General features: G+C 31.7%; 2 protein-coding genes across 2 annotated transcripts in view; one reads left to right on the top strand and one right to left on the bottom strand.

Moving 5' to 3' along the window:
* Nucleotides 1-15106, top strand: part of LOC107455072 (putative inorganic phosphate cotransporter) — a 38451-nt gene that overhangs the window by 16682 nt on the left and 6663 nt on the right. The window contains exons 5-8 of the mRNA XM_021145937.4: nucleotides 492-675; nucleotides 761-888; nucleotides 9624-9773; nucleotides 12168-12300. Coding sequence (XP_021001596.3) covers nucleotides 492-675; nucleotides 761-888; nucleotides 9624-9773; nucleotides 12168-12300 — 595 coding nt within the window. The remainder of the gene's footprint in view (nucleotides 1-491; nucleotides 676-760; nucleotides 889-9623; nucleotides 9774-12167; nucleotides 12301-15106) is intronic.
* Nucleotides 2052-7636, bottom strand: LOC147810751 (uncharacterized). The gene has a single exon (XM_087160713.1). The coding sequence runs from the start codon at nucleotides 7366-7368 to the stop codon at nucleotides 2992-2994; it is 4377 nt and encodes a 1458-aa protein (XP_087016839.1). The 5' UTR covers nucleotides 7369-7636; the 3' UTR covers nucleotides 2052-2991.

Raw genomic sequence — 15106 nt, 5'->3', positions numbered from 1 at the left:
TTACGAAAGATCGATTTAATACGAAGTCTAGTAAAAATAAAAAAGTGGTAGAACATATATGTCTAAATTTTTTTTTAAATTTATGAATATGATTGGCTTGTCTTATTCACTTGTCAACCACTACAGATTCAATTTTCAAATATACATAATAAATTTCTCTCAATAACTTTTAAAGTAGAATCTGGGTTCATGCACCTAACTTGTTCATTTTTTAAATAGTCTGCGCAGACTACTTCTAAAAAACCGTGTGGAGGCTTATCACTTTGTCACAATCATGCCGTATTGATGAAATTGTGGAGCCTTAACCTAGATGTTACCCCTGGTCCACAGCGGGCTATGTGAAACAGAAAAAAAACGACAGAATTTTGCAAATTTTTTTAAAGCAAGAAATAAATAAAAAGATATTTAAAGTCTAACAAACTATCTAAACAAATTTTCTAAATATTTATTTAACTGTTTGAGATTTCATCTGAATTACCTCGTTTTTATAGGGTGTAACAGCACCCTCAATCCAAATCGCCATAAGCAAATGGTCACCAAAGATGGAACGTAGCAGAGCTTCAACAATTATTTTTTCTGGAGTCATGGCTGGTGAAGTTATAGCTATGACACTCTCTGGAGTGTTATGCGGCTTAGATACATTTGGTGGATGGCCATCTGTTTTTTATCTGTTTGGTAAGCATATAGTAATATTGATTAAAGCTAATAGAAGTTATCTCTTATGAAAAACTCTAAACTAAATGCATATCTTGTATTTCAGGGGGAATGGGTGTCCTGTGGTGTATTTGTTGGTTTCTTTTTATGTATGAAACACCAGATATACATCCAAGCATCTCCAAGGAAGAGCTGTTTTATATTGAAGACAATCAAGACGTGCAATCAGAAAAGGTTTTATTTTTTACAATACAAATTTTCAGAACTGAAATTTCAAAAGTGTCTATGTTAAAAAGAGAAAGTTAACAGAAGATGAGACTATTATGGTCTTTAAATATTTTGGTTGGTGCTTAAGGAGAAAAGGAAACACAATTATCTAAGGAACTAATACATAAGTTTAATTGTAAAGTCAGTGTTCGGTTTATTCAAATATTTTCGTTAATTAAATAGATAAAATACCATAGAATTTTGATGACCAAATCTCTCATTTATTTCTTATTTAGTTATCATATTTTGAGATTGTGGGTGTTCTGAGGACTGCACCGAGTCTCTAATATAGTTCTTATTTAGTTATCATATTACTAGCCGTAATCATATTAAGTTTTCATATTACTAATCAGAATATATTTGAGACCTAGTGTCTAATATATTTCTCATTTAAATATCATATTTTAAGATTGTGATTGTTCTGAGGACGATATTGAGTCTCTAATATACTTCTTAATAAGTTATCATATTTTGAGATTGTGGGTGTTCTGAGGACTGCACCGAGTCTCTAATATAGTTCTTATTTAGTTATCATATTACTAGCCGTAATCATATTAAGTTTTCATATTACTAATCAGAATATATTTGAGACCTAGTGTCTAATATATTTCTCATTTAAATATCATATTTTAAGATTGTGATTGTTCTGAGGACGATATTGAGTCTCTAATATACTTCTTAATAAGTTATCATATTTTGAGATTGTGGGTGTTCTGAGGACTGCACCGAGTCTCTAATATAGTTCTTATTTAGTTATCATATTACTAGCCGTAATCATATTAAGTTTTCATATTACTAATCAGAATATATTTGAGACCTAGTGTCTAATATATTTCTCATTTAAATATCATATTTTAAGATTGTGATTGTTCTGAGGACGATATTGAGTCTCTAATATACTTCTTAATAAGTTATCATATTTTGAGATTGTGGGTGTTCTGAGGACTGCACCGAGTCTCTAATATAGTTCTTATTTAGTTATCATATTACTAGCCGTAATCATATTAAGTTTTCATATTACTAATCAGAATATATTTGAGACCTAGTGTCTAATGTATTTCTCATTTAAATATCATATTGTAGTATCAGCGGTTCGTGAGTATGGACTTATTGAATAAATACCAAGATTAAACTTAATAACATTTATTAAAAATTAGGAAAAACAAAATATAAACAAATGAGCTTAAGCCGGACAACCTTGCTCGTTGCCGGTTAGAATACTAATTACTCCTTTTAGGAAGGAGAAAACTACCAAAAGCAATGCGATGGCAGCGCCATCTCTGAATTAACACAAATAATAGTCAAAATGATAAATTCTGGTATCACACCTTTCCCCCAAGTTATGGGTTTGGGTTTTTAAAATAAAATTCAAATACAAAACTGACACTGAAAATTAGAATTTAGCATAATAAACAGAAATAATAAAATATAAACATATGAAACATTTAACCATATGAAAACATGAACTGTCCTAGACACATTTGCTTGAAGTACTTAACAAATGCTTCAAAATGTAATTACTTGATCTAAATTATTAGATCCCAAAATCAAGCTAAGAAATACCGAAGAATTAAAATTCAAAATTAATTTTCAACCAAAATTATTCACAAAAATGGGTATGTTCGTACTAAGAAAATAACATAATACACACAATTCAATGAAGGTTTCAAATATCAAAAAAAAAAATATTTTTATCAAGCAATTCTCATCTCAAATAATCAGCATTAATATAACATAAACATTACTAAAAAAAAACTTCTATGAAACAATTAGCTTGATAATAAACAAAAGAAATATATTATCAATTATTATACACTTATTCTCAAAATATAATTTAATTTATATAACTGAATTAGCTGAAATTACATAACAACAAACATTTGAAATGTTAAAAATTATTATTACGTAAAGTAGAAGTTTGAAAATTAAGTAATCTCATAAAATGTTTAATTACCTATAACTGAGTTTTTAAGCACTTCTTATATAATCTATTATAGGTTAATGAATAAAATATTTACCTTCAAGCATACAAGAAAAAAAAAAGAAATAATCCAAAATTAAACACATTGTTTATGAAGTAAACAATCTACTTAATGCATCTGCATTAGTTAATTTTGATCCTGGACAGTGAACGACCTGTATATTATATTTTTGAAGAGCTAGTGCCCAACGTTGTAATTTTGATGATTGTGGTGCATTTTTCACCACAAAAGCGAGGGGGTTATGATCGGTAATCACTTTGATGTTTGAACCAAACACCCAATGTTCAAATTTCTTTAGAGCCCAAACAATGGCGTAAGCTTCTCTTTCAATTGTTGGCCAGTGTTGTTGAGTCGTGGAAAGCTTCTGACTCGCGTAACAAATGGGATATTCTTTCTCACCACTCTGTTGAGCTAAACATGCTCCGATCCCGATTTGAGAAGCATCAGAATGGATAATGAATGGCAGTTCTTTAGTCGGTGTATATAGCTCCGGTGTATAACTTAATTTTTCTTTGAGCTCAATAAAAGCTTTCTCATGTGTTTCATTCCAATGTTCCAGCGCTTCAGGTGCTCTTTTCTTTGTGAGTTCTGTGAGTGGGTAAGCCATTTCTGCGTAACGAGGGATATAATCTCGGTAGTAATTAAATAAACCTAGCAGGCTTCTCAATTGTGTTTTCGTCGTAGGAGTTTCAAGGTTTCGGATGGCCTTAACCTTTTCGGGATCAAGTTGATGTTTCCCAGATCCGATGATATGACCAAGATACTTAATTTGAGATTTGGCAAAGGAGCACTTCTTGGAGTTCACAGTAAATCCGAGGTTTTCTAGTTTGGCAAACACTTTCTGAAGATGTTGTAAATGTGTTGTAAAGTCAGGAGAAAATATAGCTATGTCATCTAAGTAAGCTCTAGAGAATTCTTTAAATTCTTTTAAGGCATTATTCATTACTCTCTGGAAAGTAGCTGCAGCATTTTTCAAACCAAATGGCATAACTTTGAATCGGTATTGGGCCCGATGTGTTTTGAATGAAGTGTACTCTTTACTCTCTTTCTCCATTGGGATTGCATAATAACCCTTAAGTAAGTCTAAGGTAGTTATTACATTTGACTTCCCTATGCAGTACATTAGATCGGTAGAATTCTCCATAGGAAAATCATCAGGTTTTGTAACTGTATTCAAAGTTCTATAATCGATACATAAACGTAAACTTCCATCCTTCTTGCAAACACAGACTACAGGGTGTGCGATATCAGCATCACTTTCTTCAATCAAATCTGCATTCAACAACTCTTCGATCTGTTCATCCACTCTTGGTTTCAACGCTTCAGGAATTCTGTAAATATAAGGCTTCTTTCGTTCTTTATTAGGAATCAGTCGAATTTTGTGTTCTTCCACATTAGCTTTCCTTATTTTACCTGTGAAAAGTGCTTGATGTTGGCACATAACAGACGCGATTTTTCTTCGTTCATCGGCGCTTAGATGATTAAGTTCTATTACTTCGTTGATTTTTGTCTTTTTTGTTGGCACGGAATAGTCCTTTTCTGGAATCGTTAAGATTTCTCCAAATTCATCTTCATTTTCAAAAATTACACCAATGGCATTAGTTCGAGCTTGATATCGTCTCACCTTGTTTACATGAACATGTTTAACCCGACCGTCTGGTAGTTTAACCATATAAGAATGTGGCGGACAGTGTCTGATGACTTCTCCAGGTCCAGTCCATCGAGCATATAATTTATTGCTGCTATCTGGAATAAGCAAGTATACTAGATCTCCAGGCTTGAAACTTTTGCAGACTGTTCTCCGGTTAAAGTAATCTGAATAGGCTTGTTGTTTTCCTTCTGCTACCAACTTTGCTTGTTCTGCTGCTTGTTCAAGGTTAATTTTTAATTCTTGTAGATAATCAATTATAGATTTACTCATATTCAAAGGGATAGGAATGTCTCCGCACCAGCTAGACTTCAATACACTGAGTGGTCCTCTCGCTTCCCTACCATACATGAGTTTGAAGGGTGATACACCAGTAGTGCAGTTGGGAACTTCTCTGTAAGCGAATAATATAAAAGGTAAACATTTGTCCCAATCATGTGGATTTGTACGAATTACGTGATGCAGAGCACTCTTTAGTACTTTATTATATCGTTCTACTAGGCCATTGCTCGCAGCATATCCTGGAACTGATAATCTGGGTGATGATCCGAGACGATTTATGAATTCTTGTGTCATTTTTGATACGAAATTGGTGCCCTGGTCGCTTGCGATCATTCGGGGTATTCCGGTCCTCATAAAAATTTCTAAAAGAGCGTCGCAAGTACTCTTAGCATTTAAAGATCGTAAAGGGATCGCTTCTGGCCATCGGGAATGTTGATCAACTAAACATAAAACGTATTTATGTTTTCTGGCAGAGGGTGGATCAATAGGTCCAATAATGTCAACATTCACTACTTCAAATGGTAGGTTAGGTCTTACGACAGGAGTTATCGGAATTTTATCGGTACATCTTTCTGGGCTTCTTAACTGACACGCCTTGCATGTTCTACAATATTCTTCAACATCTTTAGCAAGTCCGGGCCAATAAAAAGAATACCGAACTCTTTCTTTTGTTTTTTTCATTCCTAGGTGACAAGCAAAAATTGAATCGTGAGCAAGTTCAAGGACTTTTTTTTGTTTTGATTTCGGAAGTACCAGCTGAGTAGTAGGCTGTCCTAAGATGTTTTCTTTATGGTGCAGTATTCCATCAATAAATAAATAACCGTTCTTCTTAATTTTCCCATAGCGCCAGGCGTCTACTAGTGACGTACATTTTTGTTGTTCTTTTTTAAATTGTATTGCTTCACTCTCGCTATTCAATTGCACTTCTGAGTCACAAGCTCCGCCTTCAATTATGACGTCTTCACTAATTTGACCACACAGTATGTCTTCTTCGAAATGTAGGTGTTTCTTTTTTTCGTTCGCGTTTTTTTGTTCAGCCTTGGTTGTCATGGTAACGACTTCATTATTTTCAATTAAATTCAAAATGTTCGGAGGGAGTATACAATTTTCTTGAATTCTGTCTGTTACTGCAGCGAGAATTTCGACTGGCTCCGATAACATAGTATTTTCTTTTTTCAAGGCTATTTGGAAGCTCATGAGATCGGCGTCGATCCTTTCTCCGAATGCGCTACTAAGCATAATTTTACCCTTTTCTGTTTTCGATTTTGAAACTAAATTCTCATGTATCACTGGAATTTGACACCCGCTGTCTATCAAAGCTTTTGAAGATTTGTTGTCAATTAGAACATCAATGAAATGTAGAGGATTAATTTCAAGGTTGGAATTCCCATTAAATAATTCAGAACGAATCTTGGCTGTTAAAACTTCGTTTTTCTTCGAATTATCCGCCGCTCTACTAAATCGTTTTGAACATTCTCTTGCGAAATGGGATTCGCCACAAATATAACAATCTTTTGTAATTCTTCTTGTTGTATTTTCTTCTTTTTTAAAACTTCTAAATTTCTGCTGTCTAGCATATGGGGGGATATATTTCGATTCAGTTTGGATTCTCTGTTCTCGTTCAAAACTTGGTTGTTTGAAAGTTTCTTTTTGGAAATCTCTCGGTTTTGTTTTCATATTCATTCTAACGTTTTCGTAATCATCTAATTTACTGGATAAATCATTCGGAATTTTAAATTTACTCCACACATCAATAAAATGTTCTTTCATTTCCAAAGGGACTTTTCTTTTAATTTGTTCCGTAATCATTAAATCACAAAGTTGTTCGAATGTTGTTATTTCTAACCCTCTTATCCATTCGTTGAAATAATTACTTAGTTCGTATGCGAAATCAAGCCAACTCGTCTCTGGCTTTTTCTGATGTTTTGTGAAAAACTGTCTGAATTTCTCGGGCGTCATTTTGAATCGTTTTAACAATAGTTCTTTCACTTTGCTGTAATCATCTGTTGTTTCTTCTTCTTCTCTGGCGATAATATGAACTACATCGTACGGCAATAATCCTATTAAATGCGATACCCACAGTTCTTTCTTAATTCCTACTCTTTTCGCTTGCCTTTCGAACAATACCAGGTATAAGCTGACGTCGTTCATTTTCGGGTCGAACTTTTGAAGAATATTGTGCAGTTCTAGTTTCGGTTTTATCAGATCATTTTCGCTCCTTCCGTTTTCATTACTTCTTGATTCATTTTGCAGACGCAATTTCTCTAATTCAAAATTTATTTCTTGGGTTCGATTTCTTTCTTCCGATTTCATTTCAGCTTCTTCTTTTCGTCTATTTTCTTCTAATTCGTCCTTACGTTTTCTTTCTTCTATAAGAGAACTCAACCATTCTTTCACGAAATCTTCCTCGTAGTTTTCGTTTTCCACTATGCATTTCTTAAGTTCAAATAATTTCAAATTTTCAGCATTCGTAATGCCCATTTCGTTGGCAATATTCAGCAAATCTTCTTTCTTGCCTCTCGCAAGGAAAGTCATCTTTTATTTATCAATATAAGCAGTTCGAGATAGAATATAATTATTCAAATAGATCCATAAAATCCTGTACGGGTGCGACAGTGTAGTATCAGCGGTTCGTGAGTATGGACTTATTGAATAAATACCAAGATTAAACTTAATAACATTTATTAAAAATTAGGAAAAACAAAATATAAACAAATGAGCTTAAGCCGGACAACCTTGCTCGTTGCCGGTTAGAATACTAATTACTCCTTTTAGGAAGGAGAAAACTACCAAAAGCAATGCGATGGCAGCGCCATCTCTGAATTAACACAAGTAATAGTCAACATGATAAATTCTGGTATCACACATATTTTAAGATTGTGATTGTTCTGAGGACGATATTGAGTCTCTAATATACTTCTTAATAAGTTATCATATTTTGAGATTGTGGGTGTTCTGAGGACTGCACCGAGTCTCTAATATAGTTCTTATTTAGTTATCATATTACTAGCCGTAATCATATTAAGTTTTCATATTACTAATCAGAATATATTTGAGACCTAGTGTCTAATATATTTCTCATTTAAATATCATATTTTAAGATTGTGATTGTTCTGAGGACGATATTGAGTCTCTAATATACTTCTTAATAAGTTATCATATTTTGAGATTGTGGGTGTTCTGAGGACTGCACCGAGTCTCTAATATAGTTCTTATTTAGTTATCATATTACTAGCCGTAATCATATTAAGTTTTCATATTACTAATCAGAATATATTTGAGACCTAGTGTCTAATATATTTCTCATTTAAATATCATATTTTAAGATTGTGATTGTTCTGAGGACGATATTGAGTCTCTAATATACTTCTTAATAAGTTATCATATTTTGAGATTGTGGGTGTTCTGAGGACTGCACCGAGTCTCTAATATAGTTCTTATTTAGTTATCATATTACTAGCCGTAATCATATTAAGTTTTCATATTACTAATCAGAATATATTTGAGACCTAGTGTCTAATATATTTCTCATTTAAATATCATATTTTAAGATTGTGATTGTTCTGAGGACGATATTGAGTCTCTAATATACTTCTTAATAAGTTATCATATTTTGAGATTGTGGGGGTTCTGAGGACGGCACCGAGTCTCTAATATAATTCTAATTTGGTTATCATATTACTAATCGTAATCATAATAAGTTTTCATATTACTAATCATAATATATTTGAGACCTAGTGTCTAATATATTTCTTATTTAAATATCATATTTTAAGATTGTGATTGTTCTGAGGACGATATTGAGTCTCTAATATACTTCTTAATAAGTTATCATATTTTGAGAATGTGGGGATCTGAGGACGGCACCGAGTCTCTAATATAATTCTTATTTAGTTATCATATTGCTAGCCGTAATCATATTAAGTTTTCATATTACTAACCATAATATATTTGAGACCTAGTGTCTAATATATTTCTTATTTAAATATCATATTTTAAGATTGTGGATGTTCTGAGGACGAGACCGAGTGTTTAATAAGCGTTTTATTTAGTTATCATATTTTAAGAGTGTGGTTGTTCTGAGGATGAGACCGAATCTCAAATAAATTTCTTATTTAGTTTTCATAGTTCAAGATTGTGGATTTTCTGAGGACAAGAACCGACTCACTAAAAAATTCCGTATTTAGTTATCATATTTTAAGATTGTGGATGTTTTGAGGACGAGACCGAGTCTCAATATATTTCTCATTTAGTCATCGTATTTTAAGATAGTGGATGTTCTGAGGATGAGACCGAGTGTCTAATAAGCGTTTTATTTAGTTATCATATTTTAAGATTGTGGTTGTTCTGAGGATGAGACCGAGTCTCTAATAAATTTCTTATTTAGTTATTATAGTTTAAGATTGTGGATTTTCTGAGGACAAGAACCGACTCACTAAAACATTTCGTATTTAGTTATCATATTTTAAGATTGCGGATGTTGTCAGTTTAAATTTTAATGACATTTATAAACTAGAAATCACAGATTGAAGTGCTGTGCAAATTCTTAAGAAACGAACAAGTTTCATAAATTAGTTTGAAAAGTGAAATAAAATTTTATGTCCATTTTCTTAAACACGCTTTCAATCTGCGTTCAGCTTTCTGCGAGACTCATTCCGAGCTATTTCCAGAATAGAAAGTTCGACTAAACTATTTCCCCTTTAATTCTTAACTTGTTATAAATTTCTAAAATATTTCTTCACAAAGATACAAGCTGGCAGCTATGTAATAATTAAATTTTAATATAACAGAACATCTCGATCCCATGGAAAGAAATGATGTTATCCGCACCTGTATGGGCATTTACTTTTGCTGTGATAGGACATAGTTTCGGTTACATCATGTTGATGACAGAGTTGCCAACGTATCTACATACAATTCTTCGTTACGATTTGACATCGGTAAGTACTTTTATGATTTAAATGTTCTTTCTCTGCAAAATTTAAAGCATTTTTGATACATTTAAATGTGCTTTAAGAAATAATCAAGGGCCGGGAGAGCAAGTGGCATCATTTACAATATTTTCTTTCATTTATATCTTTCCATTCTATTCTTTCAAATTTGCTCGCAGGTTCTTGATACAAATAAGAATAATTCAATAAGTGGTATTTAAGGTTTAATGTTGTTTTTCGAAACTCTGTTGTCAAGGAAAATTAAAAAAACCATAGTTTAAATGCTTTTTACTTGAAGCATAGCGATAATTTTAAACTATATATATAAATCTTGACATGATGCAGAGATGCCAACTGCTCCGGACACGCCAAAATAATTTAAAAAGCGGAAAATAACTACAAAGTAAATTTTGCTAATATTTGACTATTTCTGGTTGCTTTTTAAAAGGTATAGCATTACTTAAGTACAGTACAATGAAGTGAGGAATTTTATAAGCCTACGAATTACTTAGAAATACTGGTGGATAAAAATCAACTAAATTGAATTTATTAAACCAAGAATCACAATTGATAAACTACCACTTTAAAATATATATTTGCTGTCTGGAGTAAGTTGGCATCTCTGATGATGGATTATCTGGGCTTTAGAACAAACAAATAACTTGAATATTTTTTAAAAGTTTTTTAACTTTTTTAAAATCGCCAATTCGGTGACATTTTCCTACCTACATAAAAATTATCAAAATCACTGCCTTATTCTCAGTTTTTGCAAATGTTTATGATCCCAAATAATGCAGCATTTAAGCAAGATTTTAACTATTAAAAATAGACCACAAATGCTTTTCATTTTCACAAATGTTATGGCTTTTCTCCAGATTTTACGCCCTTTTCAAAATAAGCGTAGACAGCGCTGGCTTTAGATAGGCTAAACTTGAGCTAACAGTCATAAGTAACAGTTGCAAACTTACATCAGTAATAAAAATAGCTTATTATTTGCGAAAAAGCATTATTTCATATTTCAATGGAGTCTTCAAAAAACAGTTTTAATGAAGCTACTGAAAAATGTTATATTTATCAGAGATCTTTATATTTAGATCTGAGCATAACAAAAAAATTCCTTACGTTAAGTTTTAATTTCCTTTTGATTATTAACTTATTTTTCGTTTATTAACTTATTCTTTTGCATCTATATTTTCTTTAAATTGAAATTTTGTCAGTAAATAGTTATAACTTAACACATTTATATTTTTCAGAACTTTGCGAACACCTTAAAATCATTTTTAATAGGGTAAAATTCTCACAAAGTTTTAAAAATTAAGCCCACTAAACATTTTAGTCCAGAACTTGCAGTTTAACATAATTTAAGGACTTTAAAAATATAGCAAATAATTGCAAATGTTTATTAGAAGATTCATGTTTTCAGATACAAAATGAAAGCCGAAAGACATGCTTGAATAAATCTTGTAAACAATTTAACTTTTGAGGATAAAGTATGATGCTGAAAAAAAACCATGTTTAATAAATTTGGATCTATAAACCGTTTTTTCACGTACTAGAACTCAATCTTATAATAATTATTTCATAATGACGAAAAAATAGGACCAAATTTTTTCAATTTTTAAAAAATGAACTATCCCTTAAAAAGATACCAGTCACAAATAGGTTAATGGTTTGAAATGAAATGAGGCAAAATATTTTGCGAACTCGATATTTTGCGTAACGACATCAGACACAAAAACGGATTTTTTTGTGTATAGTATAATTTTTCTTCTGTATTTGGATTCTTAACAGTCAAATAGGGGTAGGGAGATTTGTAAAGTATGATCCCTATAGTTTAGACAGGAAAACAGTACTTTAATGCTATTCGCAATGTTGTAAAAATTTACAGAGTCTTTGATTTAAAATTTTTTAGACAAGTAGTAAATAATATAATAATAGCAAAAAATATTTCTTCACGAACTTATGTTTGGATATTTGAGCTTTATAATTGTGGCAAGGAATTTTCAATTTGTTTTAGAAACTTCTAACGTATGGTGAAATACGTAGAAAGAGTAATCAACATTAAGAGCTCCAAAGCTTCGAACACTGTCATACATAAATTATCGGAAACATATTTTCCAGAATACAACTACCCCCCCCCACCCCATAAATTTTGAGGGTCAAGTATCCAAATCCATCGGAATAAAAGGTATGTTTATTCAGAGTAAGTTTATTTTTGTGTCTGATTCTGTAACTTACTTGATAGCACAAATTGGTTAACATATTTGAGGTAAGGTTTTTGAATCATTAAGAGTGAGTTCTAATGCATGAAAATCCGAATACAAGATCACCAGGTACTCAGTATGTTTTTAACTTTGCGCATTGTGGATCTATATTTATGAGTGTTTGTGTTCGGTTGTTTAGAATGGAATCCTGTGTGCAATTCCCTTTATTCTACAATTGGTTGTTTCATGGATTGCATCATGGGCTGCTGATAAACTAAGGACGACAAACAAGTTTTCCATCACATTCATTCGAAAATTATTCAATACTATAGGTGGGAATTCAGCTTTTTTATCTTATTTTGTAATCAGTAATATAGCATACACAAACTAAGGTAAACAACGTTTAAGAGCACAAAAAATATTTATAAATGCAGAGAGCTGTTTCGGATGCTCAAAGGGCAACCTTCATCAGTGCAACAGAAAGAAATGAGAGAAAACAGTGTTCTCTCATTTCTTTCTGTTGCACTGATGAAGGTTGCCCTTTGAGCATCCGAAACAGCTCTCTGCATTTTTAAATATTTTTTGTGCTCTTAAACGTTGTTTACCTTAGTTTGTATTTTAGCACAAAGGTCGCTCACTTGTGTATTTAATACAACATATAGTAATAACATGGGGTAATAAGAGTAACATTTACTATTATTACCCCATGTAAAGTGGGAAAGAAAAAAGCTCACATCGAACAACTTTTGATCTAATGATCGGATCATCACGTACTAGGCATAAATTGTAAGGGTTCTAAGGAGTGACTTCAAATATGCTAATAAATTAGGGCAGCACTACTGAAAGTTACGAAATCAGACACAAAAATGTACTTTCTCGGTATAAACATAGTTTTCTTATGATAGATTCGGATTTCCGTCCACTAAGGATAGGGAGTAGCTGTAATCTGGGATATACTTGTGTGATCTCCATAGTTTGGAGTGGAGAGCGATCCCAAATTTCAACCTCTTAACGTTAATTTCCTTTTTTGCTTATATTGCCATATGTCAAAAACTTTTTAAATGAATTGAAAGATTTTTTTATACAAATAATAAAATTCGTTTCTGATTTTATAATTAAAATTTTTGTCACACTAAAGAAAATTTCAAGAAAAAAAATAACTTTAACTAAGTATTTATTATTCGTCATTATTTTATTTATTAATAGTTGAAAAAAAAACTGATTCGTGGGTTTAAAGAATGCAAGTTTACATTGCAAAATACGAAGTTTGAGCGAATAGTTCCAGAGAAATTGAACTTTAAAAAAGTCGTACATTTAAAAATTTGATTCGATTCGACCGATTTTGCTCAAATTTTAAATTTTGCGAAGTGAAATTGCATTTTTTAATGTATTTTAAAATTTTATATAGCTTATACTTCGAAATTGTTACGACAATTAATAAATAAATTAATAAAAATGATAAACATTTACTGAAAGTTATTTTGTTGCAAAAATATTTCGGGGTGCAAAATTTTTTCTATTCGTTTGAGAAAATTCTCAGGATATGGCGAAATACGCAAAAAATAAAATTGACTTTAAGGGGTTCATACTTTGGATCAGTCTCCTGACCAAATTATATAGACTATATTTCCCAAATTGAGGCCACTTTCTACATTTTAGGGGTCAGTAATCCGAATCCATCATAAAAAACTATGTTTATTCAAAGAATGCGTTTTTGTATCTCATTTCATAACACTGCGCTGATTAATTAGCATATTTGAGATTACTCCTTCTGAGCATTGAGATAGAGTTCTAGAAAGTGAAAATCCAATCATTCGATCAAAAGTTACTCAGAGTGATTGTTTTCTTTTTTTGCACACTGTATACCTAAGATAAGAAAAAATTTAGTTAATTTATCTTAAAAAATCACTATAAATTAACCCTTTGCACTCGAGGGTGCTGATCTGGAGCCGTAAATTTTACCTACCATTCTAAATGTTAAAATGTATGTATTTTATTGTTTTATAACTTATTAATGCAATGTTTACTGTGTGTTATATGGTAGTTATGTAAATTTTGCCTTGTTAGCTCTTTGTAGTTTACATCTTTCATTTGAAATTGTAGAAAAATCTTGAGTGCAAAGGGTAGAATGCGATTAGCATATACCATTTAAGACCCATTATTTTGAACTTCAAACAATGTGTGACAGTTGCATCTTTTAATTGGCTAGATTATTTTTTAATATGGAAGTAGGTTATAAAATATAAATATTGAGCTCCTAAATCCCCCCACTTTGTAGAAAATTCCAAAGTTCAAGGTTATTTCTTTGAAAGTGAAATGTAAGTATGCTTTAAGGGGTATATCTTACAAAAGCAACAACACCTAAAGCTTTGCTTTGCTATATTATTAGTATATCACTGCCCAGTGATGGACTAGCACTCGTTTCTATGGGGCATCGTTGCTTTTACAGTTATGGTCAGTTAAAGTTAGTGAAAAATTCGGGTTTTGGCGCTTTTCTGCCCCAGAAAAGTTTGGTTAAATAACAAGACCCCAATGATTTCTTTACTGGATATTAAAATTCACTATTAGGCAAGCTCTGTGATCCGGCACTTTTCTGAGTTATTGATGCTTTTAGTAGATATAACCAGTCAAACTTTCAAAAAATGCAAAATCTGCATTTTTTTTATTTAGCTTTTCTCAAAACGACATTGACGCTAAAAAAACACTAACTGTACCTTCATTTACAAAAATAAATCTACCAACATGTGGAAAACAGAAATCAATAAGATCTCACCTCGTTTTCAAGAAAATAATGATCAAATTTGCATATAAATGCTACGTCAAAAATCTTAGCCGTTATTATAAATCGTTATTATACCTGAAAGATCACCTGCTCACATCTGCACTCTCTCCCTTCTTTGAGGCTCATTGAGATGATTTGAGGGGGACGGTTGAATTATTTCTAGACGGGCAAGTGATTTATTGTTTCAGGTGTATTTTTTCACGATGAATTGAATCGTAGAATTCGGAGGATTCTAATAGTTTAGAAGTTATAAACGTTCCGTGTACTTAAAAAAACAATTTTCTTCAAGTATTTGTTTACGCACCTGACATAGCTAGCAAGAAATACACCGAAGAGCCATTTCCTTAATAACATGT

The sequence above is a fragment of the Parasteatoda tepidariorum genome, chromosome 4 (genome assembly GCF_982258835.1).
Source record: "Parasteatoda tepidariorum strain Cologne lab strain chromosome 4, Ptep-v5.0, whole genome shotgun sequence".
Taxonomy (NCBI): Eukaryota; Metazoa; Arthropoda; class Arachnida; order Araneae; family Theridiidae; genus Parasteatoda; species Parasteatoda tepidariorum.
Note: the sequence above shows the minus strand (reverse complement) of the source record. Positions and strands in the feature narration are given on the sequence as shown.